Source organism: Panulirus ornatus, chromosome 46, assembly GCF_036320965.1.
Source record: "Panulirus ornatus isolate Po-2019 chromosome 46, ASM3632096v1, whole genome shotgun sequence".
Lineage (NCBI taxonomy): Eukaryota > Metazoa > Arthropoda > Malacostraca > Decapoda > Palinuridae > Panulirus > Panulirus ornatus.
Window position 1 is genome coordinate 3,161,500 of NC_092269.1, and position 27,895 is coordinate 3,189,394.

Genomic DNA, 27,895 nt, shown 5'->3' on the forward strand with positions numbered 1-27,895 from the left:
ATGATATTTGATATTAGTGTGATTTAATTTATTTTTAGATTCGTAATGTATCACTAAATTTCATAGAAGTTTCGAGAAATCAATGTGAGCGGGAAAAACATCTTGCTAACATCACAGTTCTTCATCTCATGTTCAGTTTTTGTACTAGTGTGTGTCATTAATTCCGTCCAGGGTGAGTACTATAATGCCATCATGTGCCCTGGTTTCATTCCTGTGCATTTGGATCACTTTCAAGGTTGTTACAGAGGCAACAAGTCTAATTTATATCATTAGTTCTGCATCACAGGCAGACATTCAAGCACAACCAGTGATATGTTCATTTTAGTTAATGTATAGATATCCCTATCACCAGGGATAGTAGTATCTGAAATATGATACCAAGTCCAAAAATCCAGTGTGGTCCTCATAATATACATTTATTTGCTTATTTATGGTAGATAATGGTAATAAGGGAGAACAAAAATACGGTTGAACTGGTTATAGTATATAACGATTTCATGACTGTTGGCAAATGATAAAGAGCTAAGCATAGTTATCATCACCCATGTAATAGAATTAAAAATTATTTCCCTATAAGTCATTTGCATAATCATTATACATCACCAAGAGTAACAGGATTTGAGATCCAGCTCTTGACAGACATAGCTCCTTTTTTTCACCGAGTTTATCTGTGCACTACTGACATGGCCTCTGTGAGTCTTTAGCTTAGAGATTATTATTTATTATCTCAGAAACAGTATCTTCTTACCCTTTATTTCTCTTATTCCATGAGCCATGGTAAAGTCTCGAGGAATATCTTTGTCCTGTGTCCTTTCATCAGTCTTTGCTCACAAGTGTATATAAATGTCCGCATGAATCATTGTGCATGTATGAGTATTTCCTTACTTTCCTCATGAGTTTATTTATATTTCCTTGTGATTGAATGAATTACATAATGTCAACATTATTTTTTTCTGCTTAGCTAGCAGCTGATTTTAAGTGTATTTCGAAAAAAATTTTATAATCAGCCATTTTTGTTGTATCATTGCTAGCAATTCTATAACTGATCATTGTCAGTAAACGCTATCATCATGATCTGTATATTGCTTTTTGGGTAGGGTATTTGTATAATTGATTACAGCTAGAAGTTAGAATATCCTTCCATGTGAAATACATTTGAATTTCGATTACGTTAGGAATGCGCCCTTGTAGTGTTGTCTGCTGGTATAGTTGTAAGCATTTATTCAACATGAGGAAGTGATTCCTTATCAGTTTTCTCCGTTAATGCAGAAGTAGGGATAGAAGTACAAGATCATATTAGGGGAATTTACAAAGTAAATTCATGCTGAGTATTCATGGCTTGCTATAGGATAGCCAAGGCAAATTTCTACGAGTTCTGCCACTAGTGATATCAAGGTCTGTGCTTGTTGCACACGCAGCTTAAAGGAAAATACAAGACACAGATATTTTCCGTACGATTGTATGTGTGTGTGTGATCATACATTTGTACAGTGAGAATAATGGAAGCTTTTATTGAATATTGTGTTATTACACGTTATTGATATGTACAACAGGAGGAGGTAGGTTTAGTCGTGGGTAATTAATACTATTTCTACAATATAGGGAGGAATTTATATACTCATAGAGGCCCATTCTCTCTCTCTCTCTCTCTCTCTCTCTCTCTCTCTCTCTCTCTCTCTCTCTCTCTCTCTCTCTCATGTCTATTATATATGATAGTGGTCATTTTGCTGACACATTCGACAAATGTTGGGAGATTGGGTCAGACATTGTTATGCTGACTTCGTGTATTTTGGTAATTATTTCCTAAAGGTGCATTACTCTACTACTGGATTTATGGAAATGTCCCTGGGATATGTTAGCGTAATGCAGGGTTACAGTGAGTTATGTTAGGGTCAAGAAGCCAAGGGGCTCTTCCTTGTGGGGTTAGGTAAGGATTATTGTTTGACTGTTTAACCCAATACTTTCCTTACATTTCAAAATAGAAATGGTAAAGAGTTCTCTAAAGCTCTCTGACGAGGCCTCTAGACTTGTTAAAATTGATATTAATCTTTTCATTCGTCAGTATTAAAATTTATATGGATCTTGGTATTTGACAAATTTTGATTTTTTAGGGAAAGTCAGTAAAGCAGAAATAAAGGATTAGATAATGGCGTGGTACTGTTAACCCATCATTGGTGGCACGGCAATATAATCCCAGCTTAATGTACTTTGTACTTTTACAGGTAATTCGTAATAAGAGAATGTTTCTTTTATATTTCCAGAAATATTAGTTTATTGACATTTACCATAAAGCACTGGTAGTAAACATGTCTATGTTAGGGTCTGTGCAAAGAACATTTACTACATCCTCAAAACAACTTGGTCGTTTTTCGTGTGAATCATTAGTCATCAGACACCCAAATCATTTGAGTGGCAGCCTGAAAACAAACAATGCTGTATATTCAAGTTCATCTTCTCGAGAAAACTTTATTAGTGAACCGGTTCATCAAATTTTGACTGGGAATGATTTAAGATATCCTTCAGACAGTGACACTTCACAAAGCAACCAGAAAACACCACAAGTATTGGAGAAAGTTCCTCAAATTCAAGATACAGGGATTTCTGTAAACTCATCACCTGTTTCACATACTCAAGCCTGTGAGCAAGCTGCTGCTCCACCTGCAGTACCTACCACCTGCTGTATGTCTGGGTGTGCCAACTGTGTTTGGATTGATTATGCAGAGGAACTTGGAAAATACTACTGTGATGGAGGGTTAGAGGCACAAAAAGCAATTGAGAGGGAGGTTGCTGACCCTAGTCTTAAAGCTTATTTGCTGATGGAAATTAGACTTAAAGGATTGGGAAAATAGGAATTTGAGTGTTTAATTTTTGTGTATGATCGTTAGCATTTTAATATCGATTTGTTAAAATCATGTCGTCTTTCCCTTCAAAGCTTGATGGCATATTCAGAATTCCCCTTAATTTTAGTGTTGTCCATATCAACTCCTTCAGGTGTCAAAGAATATTCATTTGTGCCTGAAACAGTTGCTGATGAATTATACATGATGGTTTGGTTATGAACTATTGAACAGGCAACACTTGCTTTTGGTAGGAACAGTATGAAAAAAGCACCAGGAATACTTCAGGAAGTACACACAGTAGGGGAAAGTATTGATTAGGAAGGCAGAAAAAAAAGTCTAAAAGCAAGGAAAATGCATTAATAAGGAAGGCACAAAGAAAGTCTAAAAGCAAGGAAAATGTATTAGATGCCGATGAGAGTAATCTCTAATAGTCTGGATCTTTATAGCCTGTTAGCCTAAAGTAAGAATAAACACAGAAGAAAATATTCACCAGTAGGAGACAGAATGCATTCACTCACAAGAGCACTGAAGAACATTTATAGATATCCTGTAATCTTTACCCACCAAAGTTAAAGTGCTAGAAACTCTTGAAGCAAATCTTGATGTCCTGTATACATCCTTTCACAATTTTTTCTTGTTATAGATAATAGATGAATGAAACTAATTAACAGTAATGATGAAATAACAGTTTTTTACCATGATTTGATCAGGTTAGAGTAGATTTGAGTTGTTAGGAAATGGAAGCTTAATTTGTGAAATGCATATGTATTTTTTTTTCTACATGAAAGCCATATGGCAGACAGTTTTAGTGTTATTATAATTTGATGAGTTAATGCTTAATTTGGATAAAATGTGAGCCCTTTTGTCATAGATTTTTTTTTTTCAGAACTTAGATTACTTATGAATGAAAAACTTTGGTTTTTGATACAAAAATTAATGATTAGGCATGGTTATGTAGAAAATTTGTGAATAGTTGTAATTAGATGTACATTACTGATTAGACATGTTATGTCTGGGAGGTCATTATTTGGTTCAACCTCACAAACAGCAAGTTTAGTCATTATTTGGTCTAATATCGTAATGACAGACACTGAACATAGCAGCAACCTGATTCACATAAAAGAACAGACTGATTCAGTAACTTTCACCCACCTTGTTGCTTAGTAAGTTTCTTGTCATGTGAGAGGGAAGAAAATATATGTTATAATGACATTTTACCATTTGCTGTAGACAAATAATTTTGATGTTTATTTGATATGGTATTAGATAACTATGTAGTAAAGATGATTTTTATGGTTTCAGTATATTGAAAGAGATAAAGTCACAGGTACATCAAAATTCCAGAATAACTGTGTAAAGATTTGTCAAAAGAAGGCTGGGCTTGGGCTCTTGTCAGCAACAGTGTGCTTCTGACCAGGACGTTCCTAAACTTTTTATTTTTCCAATTTTTTTGTGTACATAGAATGTATTTTAAAAACTTAACTGAGCATTATTCTGTATATGTATGTGTCCCATTGCTCATATTCGTGGAAGTTTGAAATCTAAGATTCCTCCGGGTAACAAAGGGTGCAAATGCATAGTTTGGGGTGGTCAAGTGTGCTGTTTTGATTTTGGGCGCATCTTTGTAACAGCTTCTTTTACTGGTTAAAGTTTTCTTCTGTATATTCTTTCTGGTTGAAAGTAAAAAATAAATACTAATGTGATTGATGTAGTATATATTAAAGATACAGAAAAAAAATTCAATGATGCAGTCAACTTTGTGAATCAAGTAGTTGTACAGATTTTGAATGTATCCTCAGACTGTATCCTTAGTTAATAAAAAATTGAATGTTTAAAGAAATTTGATTTCAAAATATGACCTGTTAACTTCTATAATAGATGATATTTTTTCTGGCATTTTTCTTGTGATTAACATGTTCCAGCAATAGAACACTGAGTGGTGCTGCAGTGTGGATGTAACCTGTAAATGTGAATCCTAAATAGAAAGAGAAATCAGATGAAAGTTTAATTCTTGGTTCATGATGCTTTTCACCTTATTTTGTCTCTTATTTCGCATCATTTCATATGGTTATGATGGAGTCAACTCAGCATGAACATATACATGGCATTGTGTCATGACACTGTATAGTTGCCTTGGTTATAAACTGATTTTTGGGAAAGTATTAAATAAGTGAGGTAAGGTGATTGTTGTGTACTGTTGAACCATATGTAAAATGTAAAAGTTACTTTAGTTGTTGTGTACATGTGTTGCAAATGTGATGCAGTAACATGCATGAATCAATTATCTTCTAATAGTATGTGTAGCCTCCTTGTAAACATAGAGTGCTTGAGCTAACAACTTAGTGCTTGGAAAGTTTGGTTCATCTTGTAAAATAAGCATAAGGGAATGAATAAACATCTCTTATCAGCTTACATTCTTTATTTTTTTATGTTTTTGTATCACATATAGTATTATCAAAGCGTAAAGTATATAAAAGGTAAACCAGTTATATGATATTAGAAAGAACAGAAAGTATAAAACATACATGATTTAATCCAAGTCAACAGAAATATATTTTATTTAAATCAAATTCAATAAAAAAAAAGCAGAGAAGCTTAGGATCTCATTTATTATTCCTGAAAAATATGTAATGCAATTATGTAATTTTGCAGTACCATACAGTATTATAATTATGAAGTACAGTACTGTAATTACAATTAGGTAGTACCTTTGACAGTACATGCATTCCTTATTTTCTTAGATTTTACTTAATTTCAAAAGGAAGAAAAGTCATTAAAGACAATATTTTAACAGCTTCCAAAAGAATTTTTTTGATAATATAATGAAAAGATTATTTAATCTTTTGAGAAAATAAACCATTTAAGATGTTACTGTATTATTTGTTAGTCACTTCTTTTGATAATGCTTATTTTAATACCATCCTAGGAAGTGATGGATTCCTTTGCAGGAAGGAGGTCCTTGATGAGATTGTATTCCTTTCCATCTATTTGTGATGACAGGCATTAGCTTTAGTTACTAAGGTTGTATGAGTTTATCATGAATGACTTTTATTTGGAACATGCTTTAATGAATTACATTATTGTTTATACGGTTACACTACTCAACATAAACGTCAAACTTTTCATCTAAGTGTTTCAAGCAAATGATACAACGCTTTTTCACTGGATATTTAAGAAAGACAGTGTGCCGACATACCTATAAATACCTATGATGAGATTCTGATGTGAGGTAGGGTTTGTGCATACCACTCATCTCTTGTCCTGCTTGCTTTACAATACTTTTGCTCTCTCCTGCCACACACATTGCACAGTTGTCTATATTTGGTTCCTCTTTTAAAAATTTTAATTGTGCCTACAGTTCTCATAAAAGATTCAGTATTAACTGGAGCTATAGAAGAGCCCTTCTTGCTGGGCTATCAAATGCTTATTTGTTTGTTTGTTTTTGTGTGTGTCTTTTTGATAAATTCCATGAAATTCATGTACTTCTCATTACCCTATTTTATTCTTATAATGTTTTATCCAAAAATTGTTTACCTCATTCTATTGATTGTTATGCATATCATATATATATTGCTCTTTGAATCTAGTGTTGTATTCTCCCAGTTTTATATGTAAAATGTTTCTGTATTCTTTTAAACTTATTGATTTCAACTTGCTGAGGGGGTGACCTTGCAACACAGCTTTTTTTTTTTTTTTTTTTTTTTTTTTTTTGAGAGAGAGAGAGAGAGAGAGAGAGAGAGAGAGAGAGAGAGAGAGAGAGAGAGCATGGGCAGCTGAAGCCCTAATCAAGGTCATCCAATTAATGCTATATATGTATATATTTATACTATGCCCTAGCCTGAGCCAGGTACCCATTTTATTAACCAACCCCTAGAGGGGGATGAACAACTGAGTTGACTGAGGACCAAATTGCTTCAACCAGAATTTGAACCTGTGTGCTGGACCCTGGGAGGCCCATGAATGCTTCACTCAGGAACGCTAACTGCTACACCACTGATCATATTCCTCAGTTTTATTCCTTGGTGAAAATTTTCATCTTCACACTAATCATTACCTATAATACAGTTTATCTGAGTACAAATAAAAGATTGTTATTTTGAGTAATCAATATATAATTAAAAAGTGATGCCACTTATACCATGTGAAGCATATTTTCAAATGGTGGTGATGTTCCCTCTTAGATCTGATTTATTTGAAGGCCTCTGTGATGGGTGTACCTTTGACCATATATTGTGAACACGTACCAGTGAGCTGTATTCCTTTCAAGAAGATTTCACAAACAGGCTGATTTGAAAAAAAAGAAAATGAACAAATATTAGTAAAATATTATTGAGAAGTGTATAGAATATCAGTAGATGTTACTTATTTTGCATTTTTAACATGAAAAATATGGTGAACTTACATTTAAACTTTCTACACATGCAGCAAATATGTTGAATATTATGTAGAGAAAGGCACAGAGACCTGCCACCCAAATGCCAATGAAGAGCAGAATAATGAGCCACACAAGAGACCAGCAGGCATTGCCATTTCCCTGTCCTGAACCTTCACCTGATCCTTCACCAACACCCATTGTGTTTCACCTGGGGAAAAATACAATATCTCAATCTCTTGTTACTTAAACCTGATTTATGCCAATGTCTTTCAAGGCATTCCATCCCCTTGGTCTCCTTTCCCCATACCTATCTGTCTGTCTGTCTCCATATCTCTGATCCCATTCCCTCTGGGAACTCACATCAAGAGGGTGGCCACAGCAAGTTTCCACTTATCCCCATCTGTGTATACCTCCCTCAATTTGCCATTCCACACATTTTTCCACCATTTCTCTCCCCTCAGTACTCTTCCATGTTACAAGTGGTCTTTCTGTAACATCACCCCTTTTAATCATACTATCATATACTCCTTGTGAACTCCATGTCTTACATTCTTTCCACAAGCCCAAACCACCTCAAAGTATTATGTTTTACCTGCTCTACCACTCGACAATTCGTTCCCTTTGCATACCTGGGCAAACCACCACTCATCCACCCCCCCTCGTTTCTTTTCTCATTTCATCCTCTCCCCTTTACTCCCTGTGTATTTGACATGTAGATCTTCTTAATCTTTTTTCATGCCTCTTCATAAGTTGGAATGACAATGGAACATCTTTTTCTCTCTCTCAAGTACTCAGGATGCAACAGATCCACACATCCAATTCCCTACACTCAGGTACTGAGTCTGAATCACAAAAAGCATGATCATAGATAAATATTCTGTGGTAAGAGCAACTGACTGCCTAGTTTTGAATTGTGGGTTTGTTGTGGTTATGCCAGCTCTAGGTCTGCCTCTGGTTCACTTAGCTGTAAGTGAAGGGAATCAATCTTAGCCATTTATTTCAATTTATGACTTAGGCTAAGAAGCTGTAATGTGCCAAAGAACTGGTTCAAGAACTTAAAGATATGAGTGGTAATGAAGATCAAGATGAGTACAGTGAACAGTAGCTCAGTGTAAACTCTACACACTTCAGCAGCAACTTCATAGGGGCTCCCTCCAGGAGCAGAAATACCATATTAACTCGGCAACTCCCCTATCCAGCAGTACAACCAAAGTACCCCGGTAACGCTTCACCTGTTCTGCAGCAACAGCACAAGACCAGGCAACGACTCACCCTTTCATGAAGAAGTAGCCCAGTCCTTGTGCTTCACTTCTTTTCTTTTTGCTGCACCAGCATTTGCCATTCCACCCTGAGGTGCACTTTCATCTATATATCTGTCTAATATTACTATCTTACCCATGTTTCTGTGTCCCTCTCTCAGTACTCACCCAAGAAAAGAGATTAGGTATTGACACCCACTAAGACCTTTTTTCAGTTATTTGTAATCCACCTTGTAAGTATTGTTTCTTTAGACATACGAGTTGGACAAGAATCTAATGTAATCCATATTAACTAAATGAAATTATATGTACTGCAAAAACTTGCCTGACTTGTAGTTTACAACAATATGTCACTGGTGCCTCCCAGAATACAATGCTGCAGTTTAACCCTTAGAATGAAATTAAATAGTCCCTTATCTTTCGTTATCAGGATATTGTTAGTCCTCTCTTACTGATACCAACGTGAACAATATTTTCTATTTGATTTGGTGATGAATTATTTACTCTACAATTGATAATATGTAAATAAAGCTGTGCACTTATTTCAACAACCGAAGTAGTTACGTGTGCCATGTGGAGCCTTTGCATCTTCAATCTTGACAAAAGGAGGAAATGGTTACTGCTATTCGTAAGCCGCGGATGAAGCGGTAAAGGGATTGAGTGTGCGTATCTATGGGAGCTATGGCTCATAGCGGATATAAAACTCATTGCACAACTTTCATGAACCATTTGAACTAGCCCAACGTACTCAACACAGCCCTAATTGATTTAGCTACATTAGCCTTGCATTTAATTGGTTTCGCACATGTTATGTTTTTTAGTTGGATTACGTTGTAATATGTTTTTAAGGATACTGATACGTTACATTATTTATTGAGGTACTACGTTTACATTATTTATTGGTACACAACAACGTTATATTAAATTAGGTTACTATATATTATTTACTGGAGTACTATTACGTTACGCTATGTACTGGAATACCCTACGTTACATTATGCACTGGGGTACTCTTGAGTCACTCGATATTTACTGGTGTATTAAAATTGAAAAGGGGTATTAATATAGCATCAGCTAAACCGAAGCGAACTCAACTAATTTCTTTTTCTGTTAACTAGGACTTGGACCTACTTCGATGACGGGAAAGATGTCATTTCTGAGATCTGCACCCAAACTCATGCATCTGGTCTTATAGTGTATGTATTTGAAGTACGTATTAATACTACTATGTGAAATATTTGTTGGCATTGTGGCTAGGCGTACGATTCAATAACTGGTGGTCGTATGTTATGGCTAATATTGGTTAAGCGTAGAATAAATTGTCAACACATCACTGATGTAATCGTGTTCCAATACTTAGGTAAGTTCATCATTATCCAAAATGATAACACTAGCATGATGTGGCCAGTGATTATTTGGCAGATACGTAGTTCTTGATATTGTTCCTCCAGAACTTATCCAGAAATTGGCTTATTCTCTTCAGACTTTTTTGTTCTTTGCAGGACTGCTCTGTATCTAGGAATCATATGTACCAAAATATGTTGCGAAAAGAAATCACTCCTTTTTTCCACCTAGTTTCTCAACCGTACTTTTTTCTTGCCCTTTTGCAATTGGAGTTCACTGGATTCCCTTGCCTATCGGGTACGGCATGTCTGTTTTATTGCTGATGCTGAGATTTGAAATTTTATTATTTCTTTTTCAGCTGTTGAGGCAAAATGTCTCCGTGAAAGATGTGGATTGTAAAGTAACAATGAATCCCTAGTAATGAGCGATTTTACGTTTGTTATCAATGACTGGTATATAAGTATTAAGTATAAGTTCGTCGTATTTGCTAAGATGATGGCTTGTATTCAAATTACGTGCATAGTCTTTGGCCTATCCATAGCGTGACATTCAGCCCTCCATTCTAAGTAGAGTATGCAGACAGGAATAATGACTAAAACAGTTTACTATGGAAAACAAATGGACGGAGGAGGAGAGGAGTGGAGCAGAGTTGCTTAATTTTAGGTGTTGCTTTGATTATTATAAAGAAGCACAAAGTACGGTGGCAGCATGAATTATGAGACATTAGTAACTGAGAAGTAAGAACAAATTAAAAGTTCAGGAGAAGGCAACTCGGGGCAAGATGAATGCGGGACAACTCGAGTTAGAATAAGGTAAGTTACTAGTTATCATGTTGGGCAAGATGAATTAGAGTGATAGGAGCGAAATAAGTGCAAGTTATAAGGATATATTTGGATTATTGAGTTAGCAAGTGTGTGCAAGATGTTTCCGATGTTTATGTTCATGTAACATGAATTAGTACGGGCACAGTAAATCTGAGTTATAAGAACGAATCATCAAATTTCGTGGATTCGAGTGTACGAACAGTAAATGCCGTTATATGAACGAATTATGAAAGTTCGTGAATTAGAGAGTACGCACTAATAACAAATCCCCAAATTTCGTAAAAGTATAATGTGAGTTACAAGAATAAATCGTATGATTCATGAGTCACCGGATCCAAACAATGTGAATCCGTGACAATCCACAGCAGTAGAGAGGGTTGGTGGCTGCTTATCGTGATATCATTATCATCTGACTACACATGACTCAGAAAAAGAGTTCATCTTGATACACCAGGAGTACAGCAGTCAACTGAGATGTCACGGCGGATATTGCTGCTGTTGGTCGTGCTGTGCGTGGGGCTGGCTGCTGCCGAGCCATCGAGAAATGTAAGCTGTTAATATTATCTAAGGTCGTGGAAAGATGGGTAGGCAGAGCTTTAGGATGAGGTTTGCGTTTTGTGACAGCCCTTAGGGATCTTGATGAGGTTGTTTGGCTTAAGTTTGGGGTGCCAAAGCCCTAAGCCGGGTGATGAGCTGATGTTTTGGGGTTTGTCAAAGTTTTAATGAATCTTGATAAGGTTGATGGGTGGAGGTGTCATGTGTGCCAGACCCCTAAGGGATCATGGAGAAAAGGAGAACAATTTACTTAGTTCTGCCCGGTACTATCCAGTACCTTCCCATTCCAGTGCATATAAGATATTACTATAAAACTTTTTCACCATATGAAAATCATCACAGAATTGTAGTATAAAATTTTTTCACCGTGTAAAAATCATCACTATTTTATGCCCTTTGAATAGTATATTGCCAGAGATTTCAACATTTTTTAAAGTGATCAGGTCATGTTGGGATAGATTACATTGGATGTAATTTAGCAAAGAAAAAAAAAAAATTCCAGTATTGAGGTTCCACAGGGAAAATGTATTTGAACGAAACCTATTAAAGGAGTTCTTATACTTAGTACAAGGGTAGAAGTGATTAAGACTGGAGGAGCATGATTTGGTAACTATAGATTAGTTTTGTATATATTTTTTGAAAATTGGGTGATTTTGTCTGTTAAAGGAAAACAGGAAAAGTTATGGGATGTGATTTGGAGTATCATATTTTACTGAACAGTATTGAATAAGGCAGTAGGGAAAAATGTGTGGTAAATTGAAGTAAAAGTTGTTAGTACTCTTGATATCAAGAGGACCTCAAAACAATACGTAACATCCCTACAGTCAAGAGTGAAAGTAATTTTCAGTGTTCTGGTCAAATTTGCAAGTTGCATTCATGTTTGAGCACAGCTAGGATGGTGCTAGATGTCAACAGATATGACCCAGTTGAAAGGCCATGCGATCTCTAGCAGCAGCTTAAATTTTCTCTGTTTTTGATGACATGAAAAATGTATTGATGTGAAGGTGATGTATACATTTAGTTGCAGGGAGGTTTGTTCACTTTATTTGCTGTCTGCTTATATCCTTGTAGCTGCAGAAAACTATAACTTTTCTTCTAGGGTTCATAAGAGCCCTAAGGGATGGGCTTTGTACTCCATCTAGTGATGGTTAGGGAAGGAGGTTACGTGTCCTGAAGTGTGGGTACCCATTAGAGACTTCAGGGAGGGCCAAGGGTCAAACTGTAAAGTTTGCTAAAAGTACATTACATTTGCTCCTTCATGTTGACTGTTTTTTGAAAATCTAGTTAATGTCTCAGGTAAAAATGTATTTTAGGGGGCATGTCATTATTTCTAGTATTGGCCTATTAAGGGAAAACTTATAGAACAAATTGTTTCACATGGATTCTGAGATGTTTTTTTAAGTGGATAACTGGGGCCACTCAGTATATGAACTTTATAATTTTTGCAACATTTTAAATAATGTAAGTCTTTTAGTTCATAACACGTGATTTACGATGTCTTATGCTGTCGTAGAAATATCATAATGTTACTTTCTTTATATGATAAAGTAAGTGTAACTGTAAAGAAAATAATGAATTGCATGTATTTGTTTATACTCAGTACTAATATTCTATGAAAGTAATAGTAATCCCTGTTTGATTTCCTTTTTAAGATGTATGCCTTTAGCAGATATTGATATTGGTATTTTTGATTAGGTATCATCCCCAGAAGTCAACCAAGGTTGCTCACCTGCAAAAGAGTGTGCTGAACCAATGTTGATGAGTGTTATTGCAGAAGGGCAGAATGATTCTCTATATCACGTATGGGGTGCTCATGGTGCACCAACATTCCTTGTGGCAAAAACTGATTTGGCCACAAGTCTGAGAGTGAATTGGACAGGGTTTCTTGCAGCAGAACCTAATTCATTGTTCTTTGAAGGAGGACTAAAACACATATTCGGTATTGCTATCCCTAATGTAAGTATTATAGATTTTTTTTCTTTTCTTTCAAACTATTTGCCATTTCCCACGTTAGCGAGGTAGCTTTAAGAACAGAGGACTAGGCCTTCGAGGGAATATCCTCACCTGGCCCCCTTTTCAGTTCCTTCTTTTTTTTTGGGGGGGGGGGGGAGAAGAGGGGAGGATTTCCAGCCCCCCGCTCCTTCCCCTTTTAGTCGCCTTGTACGACACACAGGGAATACGTGGGAAGTATTCTTTCTCCCCTATCCCCAGGGATAGATTTATAACGTACTATACTTTTTCTTTTCATCTCCATACTGTTAACTTGAGCTCACTCGTCATATGTATTTTTTTTCAGTATTTGCTATCTCTGAAATGGCTTTGCCATGACATGTATGGTTGTTCAGAGACAATTTTGGAGGTTTAATTTATGGAAGTTTTTCATATAGCCTATGTACTGACAGATGCTCATGAAAGCCTGTTGGTAGAAGCTGATAAAGTTCCTTTCTATGGCTTTTTTATAGTTTATTTTAGATAACATACTGTAGTCCTTTGTATTTTACAACTATCATTTTACAACCATTGTGTTCCATTTCTCTATCCCATACATCTGTCCATCTTATATTCTTTGTAATATTTGCTTTTGAAAGGGTGGAAAACCAGGCAGGTGAGGCATAGGTAATGGTGAAGTGGCCTTTTGATTGTAAAAGCATTTTTTATGTAACCGATGTACTTTGTTTTTTTTTAAGTGGTGATGCAAATTAATTAAAATACTTTGAGGTGGGTTGGGCATACAGAAAGAATGCAAGATGGGGAGTTTACAAGGAGAATGTATGATAGTGCAATTTACAGGATTGATGAGAGGAAGACCTCCTTTGATATGGGAACACAGAAGACTACTGGGGAGAGACAGATGGTGGAAAAATGCATAGAATGGTGAATGTGATAGAGGTATGGTAGTACAAGGATAAGTAGATGCTCATTTGCTGTGGCCCCCACCTTGATGGGAGTTCCAGGATGGAATGGGCATCATTATTACTATATATGAGATCTCTGTGTCTTTTATACACAATTTAGTAAACAAGCTAAACAATATCAATGTTAATTTTGATTTCAAACTAGTTAGCTTTGTTGTTTCCTCACTTTTCACTAAAGTTCCAGTTGATGACCTTGTAGAATATATATTTGATGTCTTGGAAGATATTCATTTACCTGTTTCAAAGTCTGTTTTCATTGAACTGATAAAATTAAGTATAAAGACTGTGTATTTCAATTCAATGGAGATTATTATGCTGAAAAATTTGGTATGGCAATGGGTAACCCTTTTTCACCTGTACTAAGTAATCTTTATATGGAATTTTTTGAAACAAAATTACTAAAGGATATCTTACCTTCTAATGCAGTTTGGTTTAGGTATGTAGATGATGTTCTTTGTGTTTGGCCAACAAATGAAAATGTACAAATATTTCTCCCCTTACTTAACAATTTAGAACCTTCCATCAAATTTACTTTAGAAAATGAAAGTAATGGTATGTTACCATTTTTAGATTGCATGATCCATAGACAAGGAAACAAGTTTAAGTTTAGCATATACAGAAAACCCACCAATGTATGCTCATATATCCATTATTACTCATCTCAACATGACAGTTAAATTATCATTTCAATCCATGTTCCTTAGGGCATTACCTATTTGCAGTCCAGAGTTTATTGATGATGAGTTTGAGAAGATATATTCTATTGGATCTAAGTTAAAGTACCCTAGATCTCTCATTGATAAATCCCTTAAGTTAGCAAAGAAATCATTCTATAGAGTCGAACCCAAACCTCCCATTGACACCAGGAATCTTTTAGTTCTCCCTTTTAGTAATAATTGCACCCTACTTCCCATGTTGCTTAAATCCTTTAATGTAAATGTTGCCTTTAGCAACAATGATACTATAAAGAATATCTTAATCAGGAATTCACCAGAAAATTCTCTTGGATGCATCTGTAAAGAACCTTGTGGAAATTGTGAAAAATTTTATGTTGGTCAGACTGGGAAGGATCTTTCTGTTAGACTTAAGCAACATAGATATAGTATAAGAACGGGACGAGAATCAAATGCCTTGTTTAATCACGTAAAAAACTATGATCACTGTATTGACTGAAGTAATGCCATCTCAGTTATTAACTCTAACTCTATTACCAAGAGAAATATCATTGAATCTTCTATTATTAAATACACAAAGAATTATAATCTTAATATTAGTGATGGTCTGTACAAATTAGATAAATTTATTGTTGATAAAATTTGTAAAATGATAAGTTTATGAACACTCGTATGTTTTGGACAATCACGTTTACCAAATGGTGTCCTAGCTTCATCTCTTCGATGTATTTCAACTGACTTATATTTCTCTCTTGTGTCTCCCCTGATGATGTGATTATTACACAAAAGTGCACTTTGGAACTTATCGTGTTTCATTTTCCCTGTGGACTCAGAAATATATGTATATGAGTGAGGAAAGATTGACAAAGAGGATATATGTGTCAGAGGCAGAGGGACCAAGGAGAAGTGGGAGACCAAATTGGAGGTGGAAAGATGGAGTGAAAAAGATTTTGAGCGATCGGGGCCTGAACATGCAGAAGGATGAAAGGTGTGCAAGGAATAGAGTGAATGGGAACGATGTGGTATACCGGGGTCGATGTGCTGTCATTGGATTCAACCAGGGCATGTGAAGCGTCTGGAGTAAACCATGGAAAGTTTTGTGGGGCCTGGATGTGGAAAAGGAGCTGTGGTTTCAGTGCATTATACATGAGAGCTAGAGACTGAGTGTGAACGAATGTGGCCTTTTTTGTCTCTTCCTAGTGCTACCTCGCACACATGCGGGGGGGAGGGGGTTGTCATTTCATGTGTGGCGGGGTGGCGACGCGAATGAATAAAGGCAGCAAGTATGAATTATGGACATGTATATATATGTATATGTCTGTGCCTTGAAGAATGTGTGGAAGTCGAGAACATTATCTCGGAAAGCAAAAATGGGTATGTTTGAAGGAATAGTGGTTCCAACAATGTTGTATGGTTGCGAGGCGTGGGCTATGGATAGAGTTGTGCGCAGGAGGATGGATGTGCTGGAAATGAGATGTTTGAGGACAATGTCTGGTGTGAGGTGGTTTGATCGAGTAAGTAACGTAAGGGTAAGAGAGATGTGTGGAAATAAAAAGAGCGTGGTTGAGAAAGCAGAAGAGGGTGTTTTGAAATGGTTTGGGCACATGGAGAGAATGAGTGAGGAAAGATTGACCAAGAGGATATATGTGTCGGAGGTGGAGGGAACGAGGAGAAGTGGGAGACCAAATTGGAGGTGGAAAGATGGAGTGAAAAAGATTTTGTGTGATCGGGGCCTGAATATGCAGGAGGGTGAAAGGAGAGCAAGGAATAGAGTGAATTGGATCGATATATATATATATATATATATATGCCCATACACTCACATATACATACACAGACATATACATGTAAACAAATGTATATATTCATACTTGCTTGCCTTCATCTATTCTCATTACTACCCCGCCTCACAGGAAACAGCAATGTTACCCACTCTTCAGCCAGGTAGCATTGGAAAACAGACAAAAAAGGTAACATTTGTTCACACTCAGTCTCTGTATTAGTTCCAAATACCATTCTCCACTGTTCATTCCATTGTATGCTTTGTGAAGTGACCACTATCTAGTTTTCCACCCTCATCCTTCCCATGTTTACCCTTATTTAAGGGCGCTGTTACTGCTTCTGTTTGGTAATCTAACACACTGCTACTAACGAAAGTAAAAGTGCATTTGTAATCACGCTGTTTTTATGTAATAATCTATGCAACATATTGGAAGTATTCCTGGTTGATCCATTTTTTTCCCTAGATATGTAAGTGTAGGATGTATTCCTGTTACATTTTGTTTCTTTTCCAGCTTATCCTGTTCAATGATACAGATGATTCCGGAAAGCTTGACAACCCAGACAAAGCACAGATTATAGTCCCCATGACAGACTTTACGTGGAAGTATGAAGTTGGCTCAAAAAACTCTGTCAGAGAAGCTCGCATTGTCTTGGAGACAATAACATTTCGTGGAGAGTCCCTGCCTAATGACACCAAAATTCATATTGAGGTAAAGAAGTCTCTTGAAACACTGTTTTGCACCAGAAGAGCAAAACTATAGAGGAATATATGGGTTTCATCTCAGGAAACTCTTAATATCAAAAGTTGTGTGCCATAAATTGTGGCACAGAGGGGCATTCTGTATTAACTTTATAAAAGGAGGAGCAGAAGAAGTCACGCAAAGATTTTTCTTCAAAGGTTCTGTCATCTCTTCCTAGCACTAAGTCACAGAAATAGGAAAATGTGTTCAGGTATAGATAGAAGATTATTATTTATCCATAGAAATACCAAGGGAAAGTAAACTCCTTCGGGGTATGTCCTTTACTGCCAAATTGCTTCTTTGGGAACCATGAACTAAACTTCTCCTCTGAGGATAACTAAGGTATGACAGTGCATTCATACTTAAGACTTCATGCTTTATTTTTTCTATATATCTCGGAAGGCTTTGCAAGTTGTTTTCACAAAGAATCTGTACTGCCTAATGCATGGATTTTTGTTTTTGTAGCAGTGAAGGTATTACAAGTAAAGATTGGTAGTACAAAATTAAGTCAGTATGGTATTAGATATGGTGAAATATAAGTGTAATGCAATGCGTGATACCAGCAGAGAACTTTTTGTTGATGAATTGGTTATATTCAAACAATTATTGTAATTCAAGCAGTATCATCTCGATATCTAGTATATCTGGAACAATGGGAAAGATAAGTGTTGTCATTAGTTTGTTTTCTTTTTTTGAGAGAATTCTATATTTATATGTCATTTACCTGTTTGTGTATACTGTATGCTTCATGTGTCATTTCATAAAAATGTCAGTTGAGCATAATGAAAAATGAATTATGGCAAGTCTTTTTTTTATTTGTTTTCATTTTCTGTCAGTGCGTAATGAAATGCTGTGTTTTTTATATTTCTTTCAAAAATTCTTGTGTATTGCATTTACATTTGTGGAATGATTCTGGCTTAAGGGTAATTTTCATCAGTTTCGGTTGAGTGTAAGGGAAATTGTTTTTTGGTAAAATTTCATATTTTTATCCTTTTCATTTGTACATTTTTTCTCAGTTTCATATAAAATGTGTTTATAAATTAGGAAAAGTGAACATGAATAGCTTGCAGTTACAGGATAAGTAGGGAGAGAACTGCAGAAACATTTTTCCACAACAGATTAAGCCCTATACCTCCAAGCACAGTATATATTCCATATCCTCATCCTTCTTCATGTTGTCAGTTTTCTCTTTCTTGTCATTTCACCCAAATTTTCACTTTTCTCTTGTCATTTCACCCAAATTGATGCATTCTTTATATTTGTATAGTTTATTTTATTCCGTATACATGGCAGGGTAAGCACATACCCTGCTGTGTATTTATTTTATCCTTTTGTTATGGAGGAAGTAGATTTCTGTTTGTAGGATTATAAACACACACTGCATATGTAATGCATGATTGCCATTTTTGCAGGTAACAGCCTATGGGAAGAATGGAAGAAGTTCAGTTTTACCTCACCTGATCAGAACCCCAAACTCCGCACAACTTGATATGGTTCTTGACAATCTTGTCTTTGATCTCAACTCTACTTGTAACGAGTAGGTTTTATTATTTACTTGCTTTTTGGGTGTAGAATCTAGACTATGGAAATGAGTTTTTTGAGAGGAGCATGTGATGTGATTAGATGGAATGAAGAAAGTATTGAGGGGGTGTAAGAGAGATTTGGTATGGCTAGGAATGCAAAGTTAATGAATTATAGAGTGGGTGAAATGTGATAATCTGAAGTGGTTTGGGTGTGTAGGAAGAATGCAAGACAGTAAGTTTATAAGGAGAGTGTATGACATGATTAAAGGGGTTGATGTGAGATGAAGATAACTTATGACATGGGGAAATAGGTAGGAAGAGTACTGGAGGGAGAGAAATGGGTGAAGAATATGTAGAATGTTGTATGCGAGGGAGGAATATAAGGATAGAGATGAGTGGAGACTTTTGCTGTGGCCACCCCCTTAATGGGTTTTATGAGGGAAGGGGCATCAGAGATGTAGATAGATAGTTTTTAATTATTTCACTAGTATTTAATCAGGACTTCAGAAGTTAATCCATATTTGCAGTGGTTTCTGTAGTGGACTGTATGAGTTTGTATAAAAACTTTAGATTGACCTGTTACTTGTGTTTTACTGTACCAGTGAAATAGAGAAACCAGCTGTAGTGATAACTTTTCAGGTATAATGAGCTACAGTTTAACGTCTTGTCATCTCACTCATTACTGTATCTCTACCTCCTAGTATTTCATATGATAAAAGTGTTACTGCACTAATTGATGTTTGGATGAGTGCAGTGATTTTTCCTGTTTATAAAGTTAAACTGTCCATTATCCTTTAAATGTTAGGAAGAAACTTTCATGGGATAGATGTTTGGATTGTTATTGACTATTAGGAGGATTTTTAAATCCTTTGTAGGTGAATAACTAGGTGGATATAAGTAGGGTAGAGGATACTTAGATTTTTGCAGGTATTGGAAAAAGGTTCCAGAGAAATAGAAAATATAACATGCAGCATCTACGGATATAGGAAAAGATGTGTTAAAGGCAATAGGAGGGGACATATTGAGGAGCTTTGACTCGTTTTGTATGCATGACAGACTCCAAAATACATGGAGATACTTTCACAGAGAGTAGTTTTTATATGAGGGTAAACTGTAGTATTAGTGGCAAGTTTGAAGTAAATCAGGGAATCTGTCTGTCAAGCCAGTGTAATATCACCATGGTTTTGTCTCATTATTTAAGAATGATACTGTAAAGGATATTGGTAGTTGTGGTTTACAGCTGAGTCGTAGAGTAACAATGGATGGTACTTCTGTTAATGTAGATTTGGTGCTATTCTGTTTGATGACAGAAAAGGAATTTAAAGGATTAGTGCTTTTGTGATGAGGTAAGAGGAAGGTAAGAGTAAATGGGTGTAAGAGTAAAGCTTTTGATTTTTAAAGAGACTTGCAATTGCAGAGTGATTTTATTTTGCATAGAAGAAAATAAGATGTTAATATGTATTATAATGGGAATGACAATCCATTTTTTAAGGTGCTATAGGTATTTAGTATGGCTGTTTACAAAGATATACAGTAAGGTTGTTGAAGGTTCAAGAAGGACTAGATTAGAGAAGAGATGGATATATGGATAGTGAGAATCAGTTAGGGTTAGGGATATTTGAGATGATGCCATAGGAATAATTTTGGGTGAAGATATATATCCATACACAAAATGATGTCATTCCTGCTCATTAGGATGGAATAGGGAAAGGACTTATTATTGTAGTGCAAATTATATGTCATCAAGACTGCATATGCAGAACATTATGTCATCATGCAACTGGTCATACTTTTCTCTGATACATTAGTACAGTAACTTTAATCATATGTATCCCACATGGAGGTAATGAATTGATAAAGTTTTAGGACAAGCAGTTGCATAATATTGGATAGGAATTAGAAAAAAAGTTTACTGCAGATAATATTCTGTAGTGGCAAGTAATGAGAAGTATAGATTTGCAGTTTCTCGGTTAGGTAAAAATAAATATCATGGCATACTGGTACAAATATGATTTTTATTTACATTTGACTCAAGTTTGGTCAGTAGGCAATGCAAATGTTTTGTTTTCCTCTTTTTTTGTTCCCCAGTCTAGGGCAAAACCTTAATTATCCATTGTTCTGGTTATCCAGAGCTATTCAGCTCACAATCAAACCAGATAATCAGGCTTGGACTGTAGTATGATTTCTAATAGAGCTCACATGGTTAAAAGTAATGTCTCAAGTTATTTTTAAGGCAAGTGGGATGTTGATAAAGTGATAAAGCAAAGAGATGTACTGAACAGTCAAGCACGTAGTATTTGGATTATAATTGTGAATGGCTTAAAGTGTTATAGATGTAAAGTGTTGGTGGTTCTAGAACTAATATAGGGAAAGAATTTTTGTAGTAGTATTCTTATGCAGGATACATTGATCAGATGAAAATTTTCTTTTGTTTTTGTTTTATTATAACAAGAACATTCAAGAAGGAAGACAAGGCAAATGGTGTGAGTGGCTTTATCAATCCCCGTTGGGCTATGGATCTCATCGTCTTTAGCTCAGAAAACATAACAGCAGAGGATGACATCCAACTATCAACTCAAAAGTCTTTAGATGATGAAAACACACCTGGAGTTTTTCATGTAAGAGCATTTGATGCATTATGCCTTCAGGTTTTTTTTGTAATCTTAAGCAATGAATTAACCTTCACCTTGAGGTTCTTATTATACACTTATTTAAGAATCTTGTCAAAGTAATGATTTTCACTTAATTTTTCCATGCTGCTCAATGTCTTCCAGGGGTGAATGGGAACAACAGCTTGCTTATTATGTTGTTAATATTTGTGTTTTGTTGACAGCTGGATGAAATAACCACACCTTTAACAAGAATGTATAATCATGGAGGCTATATGCAGTGGCGGCCTGTTAGCTATCAAAATTCAAAGCGGGAAATCAGCAAAGCAACTACCCCAAATGTCAATGCCAACTTTACTTCACTAAAGGAGATTTCAGTTCCTTTAAAAGAATCTTTAGCTTATGCAATATTTGGTGAAGATTTGAAGGAGATGACTGCAACAACTGTTATTTCCTTTGGTCAAAGCAAGGATGAATTTTATACAGCACATAATTATACCACTTGGTAAGGAAACTAAAATGTTTATGAAAGAGTTAATGATTAGATATAAGAGAAAGTTAGTTGTATATGCACTTTGGAAAATTAGAGCACAGTATGTGCTGGAAGTAATAGTGGATTGAGTATAATTATGTAAGGTTTAAGTGAGATGCATACTTTATTTATTATGAGTTTATTCTATACATTGGTTTGTGGAGAGAGAGAGGGGGGGGGGGTCTAAACTACTTGCTATCTATCTATATCTTTGATGCTTGTTCCCTCCAGGGACTCCCGTCAAGGGGTGGCCACGGGTTAAAGTCTCCTCTTATCCCTGTCCTTACATGCCTCCCTCGCACGCATTCTTACTCTTATTTCTATCCCTCCAGTATTCCACTCCGTATTTGCCCATGTCACTGGTAGTCTTCCACTCACATCAACCTCTTTAATTGTACTATCATACATTCTCCTTGTAACCTCCCAGTCTTGCATTCGTTCCACATGCCCAAATCACCTCAGAGTATTACGACTCACCCATTCTACCACTCCATAATTCATTGCCTTCGCATTCCATGACATACAACATTTCACATACACTTTTATTTCTTCCTTGATTTTCATCCAGTCACACCACATTCTCTTCTCAAATAGTTCATTTCTGCAGCCTGTATCCTTGACCTTTATGCCTCATTATACATCCATGTTTCTGCTGCATAGGTCAGGGTGTTGTTAAGACTAATTTGGTGAGGTGCAATATTGATTACTCTGAATCCTTGTACACCACACACACTCTTCCAGAGGCTAACACTTGCCCTCCCTCACCCTTTTTCCACAGTTCATACCTTTCCACTCATTCACTGAGGTTAACATACTCCCCTTAACAATGCTCTCCCTCCTTTCATTTACTCCTATATAGACTCTGATGCTAACATTCTCTGAACAATGTTTTTTTTAATATTTTTTATTATACTTTGTCGCTGTCTCCCGTGTTTGCGAGGTAGCGCAAGGAAACAGACGAAAGAAATGGCCCAACCCACCCCCCACATACACATGTATATACATACGTCCACACACGCAAATATACATACCTACACAGCTTTCCATGGTTTACCCCAGACGCTTCACATGCCTTGATTCAATCCACTGACAGCACGTCAACCCCGGTATACCACATCGCTCCAATTCACTCTATTCCTTGCCCTCCTTTCACCCTCCTGCATGTTCAGGCCCCGATCACACAAAATCTTTTTCACTCCATCTTTCCACCTCCAATTTGGTCTCCCTCTTCTCCTTGCTCCCTCCACCTCCGACACATATATCCTCTTGGTCAATCTTTCCTCACTCATCCTCTCCATGTGCCCAAACCACTTCAAAACACCCTCTTCTGCTCTCTCAACCACGCTCTTTTTATTTCCACACATCTCTCTTACCCTTACGTTACTCACTCGATCAAACCACCTCACACCACACATTGTCCTCAAACATCTCATTTCCAGCACATCCATCCTCCTGCGCACAACTCTATCCATAGCCCACGCCTCGCAACCATACAACATTGTTGGAACCACTATTCCTTCAAACATACCCATTTTTGCTTTCCGAGATAATGTTCTCGACTTCCACACATTCTTCAAGGCCCCCAGAATTTTCGCCCCCTCCCCCACCCTATGATCCACCTCCGCTTTCATGGTTCCATCCGCTGCCAGATCCACTCCCAGATATCTAAAACACCTCACTTCCTCCAGTTTTTCTCCATTCAAACTCACCTCCCAATTGACTTGACCCTCAACCCTACTGTACCTAATAACCTTGCTCTTATTCACATTTACTCTTAACTTTCTTCTTCCACACACTTTACCAAACTCAGTCACCAGCTTCTGCAGTTTCTCACATGAATCAGCCACCAGCGCTGTATCATCAGCGAACAACAACTGACTCACTTCCCAAGCTCTCTCATCCCCAACAGACTTCATACTTGCCCCTCTTTCCAAAACTTGCATTTACCTCCGTAACAACCCCATCCATAAACAAATTAAACAACCATGGAGACATCACACACCCCTGCCGCAAACCTACATTCACTGAGAACCAATCACTTTCCTCTCTTCCTACACGTACACATGCCTTACATCCTCGATAAAAACTTTTCACTGCTTCTAACAACTTTCCTCCCACACCATATATTCTTAATACCTTCCACAGAGCATCTCTATCAACCCTATCATATGCCTTCTCCAGATCCATAAATGCTACATACAAATCCATTTGCTTTTCTAAGTATTTCTCACATACAAATGTTTATGAATAAATGGACACGTCTACCTAAATGAGATGGTGTTGGGTGAAGATGTGAGGTACCCAAGGATCACCTGTAGCGAAGTTGCCTCAATAACTCGGTAACCCTTTCCAGTGCATACTGTGCAGGAGTGAAACCCATATGGAATTTCTTGGAGTTAAGAAACAAAAGCCACTTGAGTGAAACAGTGCATTCTGGGCCTATACAAAGGAGGGTAAGGTGTACTGTGAACATAGGCAAATGAGAAAAAGTGAATTATTTTTGCATAAGGCGATTGAGAATAAATAGGAAGGACGACTATATGTAAGGAAGGAGGATGGAGATATTAGATATTGGTGTGAGGAATATGACTGTGAAAGAACCTGTGGATAATTTCAAAGACCATATTGTGGAGTTGACTGACTATATTCTACCTTAGTGTGTTGCACCAGAAGACAGGTAAGATTGAGACATATATATTATCAATATCACATATTAGTGGACTTTGTCATTTTCACCCTTTTCTATTTTACAAACTTGTATCAGCACCAATATAAGAAAAAAAAAAATTGAAAAATGAAGAAATAAAGGTTTCCTCAGTCAACTCTGACAACCTTTATTTTATTCATATTTTTGTTTTATCTTTTCAGGACAGTGGCGTTAGGAGAGGGATATCCACCAAAGGAAACTTTCTCCACAATGGTCATCATTGTTATTAGCTTGGGAATAGGAATTCCTTCTCTAATGTTTATAATTGGAGGCATAGTAATAGCCCACCGTAAGTGTCACAGCTCATCAAATGTACTTATTGTCAATTAATTCTCATATTAGAGGTTTTAGTTTAATTAGTTTTAATTTATATTTATCAGTTATTATACAATTTATATTTATCAGTTATTATATAATCAGAGATTATATGATTGACCCACATTAGCCCATCTTAATTGGCTGTAGCATTGCCTTTGAATTCAAGACAAAAAATTTAAATCAGAATTACTGTTTGGGGGGAAAGTTTTATGGACTTTTATTTTTTTTACACCTGTGTTCCATTGATATTACTGCAGCCTCTCTACTCATACATATCCTTTCCTTTTATCCAGTTTTCTGCAGCATCCAAATTCTTCCACACAATAACACTGCTTTCACAATATGTTGAAAGTGGTGGTAATATGTCCATTCCCACTTCCAGACACTTGTACAAATGCCCGTTCATTTGAAACTTAAACTCTTGTGTTGTTAAACAGAAATTTACGGTTATTTTGTAAACATTACAAAATGGATAATTGAAGCAGGTAATGTAGTTCAAATCATAATGAAGCCAGTGTCAGATGCCACCCCATCAGAAATACATCTATCTGAAACCATACAAAATACTCACACTCGCTGTAACTGTCATGTATAATATATTGAAACCAGAGTCCACCATCCACTGTCAAGCCCCACATGCTTTATACTTAGTTCCTCATGTATCATATTGGTCCACATCATTCTGTGCTATAGCACACTGGTCACCCTTTTAAATGTTCAGACCATGATATCAACCTTAAAGCCTCCACTCCATCCTTTCAGAAGTTATAGTAGTCTTGATGGTGTTGGGTGCAAGTCTTGTGACTTTAATGCATACACACTGAAGAGGGTAGATGTAGTTTTAAGTGAAGTGTCTTAGGATAATATGTGGTGTGAGGCATTCTGATTGTGTTAGGAATGATCATGTAAAAGCAAGTTGTGGTATAAGTTCATTAGTTATGGAGATTCTATTGTCATGGCCACACCCTTGAGGGAGTTCCTGTAGGAACAGGCATCAGAGATATAGTTAGGTAAATAGGTAGAATAGCTGACCAGGGTGTACTAAAATGACTGAGGCATGTGGAAAGGATGAGTGAAGATTGACTAAGAGATAAAGGGTACAAGTTGGAAAGGGATTTATAGATGTATATGGAAGGATGGAGAGAAAGAAGCTTTGAATATTCAGGAGGATAGGAAGCATCCATGGGACAAAATGAACTGGAGTACTGTTAAATTAGGTAATGTGCAGTGAATGGACTGAACTAGGACACATGAAGTGATAAATGATAAATGTTACAAATGTCTGGGGCTTGGCTTTGGATGATGGGCTCCACACATATGCAGGGTAAGGTGGACTCCTTCTGGAGTTAGAATGACCTTGACAATGATTGACAATGCTTTACTCTTCTGTCTTTCATATTATAGTATTAAGGGGTGAAAGTGTGAAGAGAAGATAGTTGAAAAGGGTTCCCATGAATAATAAATCAGGATCGCTGGCAGTGTAAAATGGTGAAAATTAGTTTACCTTATACAGTGAAAAATCTTTTTGAATGATAATCATTGGATTATAAACAGTTTGAAGAATTAAGATTTTTATTTTTTTTTGCTATTTGTAAAGTGCCTTTAAGTCTAAGGAATTACTTTTTGTTTGGGATTACCGTATTTTGTTATATCGTATGCGATCCTCAGGTTATACCTAAGTGCAGGCTGTGAAAATGTTGTCTAGAGTATCAGTGCTGCAGATAACTATAGGATAACTATAGTTCTTTGATATGAATAATCTGGAACTTTGAGTCCTCTTTCATTATTGTTTGTGAGGTAGTGGTTAAACTGACATGGAGAGATGGTAAATGCTACCTTATATGCAAAGTTATGAGATCTTTTTAGGAAACTCCAGCTCAGTAAGAATTCAGGAATTGCTTACATTTCATATAATTTATGAAATTCAAGTCGATCCATATTTTATGTATGACAATTGACTGGGTTTTATTATCCATTTATCCATAACTTGAACTACATTCCACAATATCAGAACAGTTCTTCTTTGAGGAGCATATCCCTAGACATGCGTGATAGATATATCCCCAATAGTTCTATCTCGAATACCTTTGTATTTTATTTTTGCATACATCTGGTCTTTTGGTTGATTATCCTCACTCCTCGCAAACGCGGGAGACAGCGACAATGCAAAATAAAAAAATAAGATAAAATACCCTCACTCCAATTTCCTCCACAAATTCCATGCAATTTTATATGATTTTTGTTCTATTTTCTCCCAAATAATTTTTTTTCATATACAGTTGCTTTTACTGCCGTGGAGAGTATGTCTTGCGTATATGTAAATCAAACTGAAACAGGAGGCAGTCATCCACAGTCAGTGGTTCATCTTGATTGCTTCATATAGTTATAGGTTTCTATAAACGGGTATATGAGAAAAAGGATAAAAGTATTTTTAAAGTGTTACTGTATTTTCTTATATAAAATTTTTGGCTGTCTGAGGTTGCTAAGGCCCATTAATTGTATCGTCATTCCTGTGTAAATAATGATATGACTTTTATGACAGTTTCTGTTATTCCTGGTATTTGTATAGAACCAAAAGAAAAAAATTGATGGTATTGAGTGAGACTTGTATGTCAGAAAGTCACCCAAAATAGAGGGACATGTATTGATGTTTGATTGCAGGGCAAAGACTACATTATGCCAGAACTAAAGCTCACTTTATACTTTTGATACTGGTTATTTTCTCATCATAAAATCAGTTCTAATCATGCTCATGTATGTAAAAATCAGCAACAGTTCCCATAAAAGAATCATTTGTTTACAAGGAGGCATGTCTTAGCAGATTCAGCTGTCTGTGCAGGAGCCATCTGAAATGCACATTTCTGTCTGTCAATATAAAAAGGATTCAGCTAAAGAAGA

General features: G+C 36.3%; 1 protein-coding gene across 4 annotated transcripts; it reads left to right on the forward strand.

Annotated features, from left to right (window-relative positions):
• Window positions 1-98: 98 nt before the first annotated feature.
• LOC139763060 (glycosylated lysosomal membrane protein B-like) lies at window positions 99-27,863 on the forward strand. Of its 4 annotated transcripts, none has more exons than XM_071688645.1 (9): window positions 99-172; window positions 9,593-9,683; window positions 12,893-13,153; window positions 16,700-16,756; window positions 17,081-17,278; window positions 18,721-18,845; window positions 21,284-21,449; window positions 21,665-21,945; window positions 24,841-27,863. In XM_071688645.1, exons 3-9 carry the CDS (start codon window positions 12,950-12,952, stop codon window positions 25,007-25,009), a joined length of 1,200 nt encoding a protein of 399 aa, XP_071544746.1. In that variant the 5' UTR covers window positions 99-172; window positions 9,593-9,683; window positions 12,893-12,949; the 3' UTR covers window positions 25,010-27,863. The 4 variants fall into 4 exon arrangements, with proteins under 4 accessions (XP_071544746.1, XP_071544747.1, XP_071544743.1 ...); XM_071688646.1 differs by having other exon boundaries at window positions 9,593-9,670; XM_071688642.1 differs by lacking the exons at window positions 99-172; window positions 9,593-9,683 and adding an exon at window positions 10,874-11,188.
• Window positions 27,864-27,895: the final 32 nt, after the last annotated feature.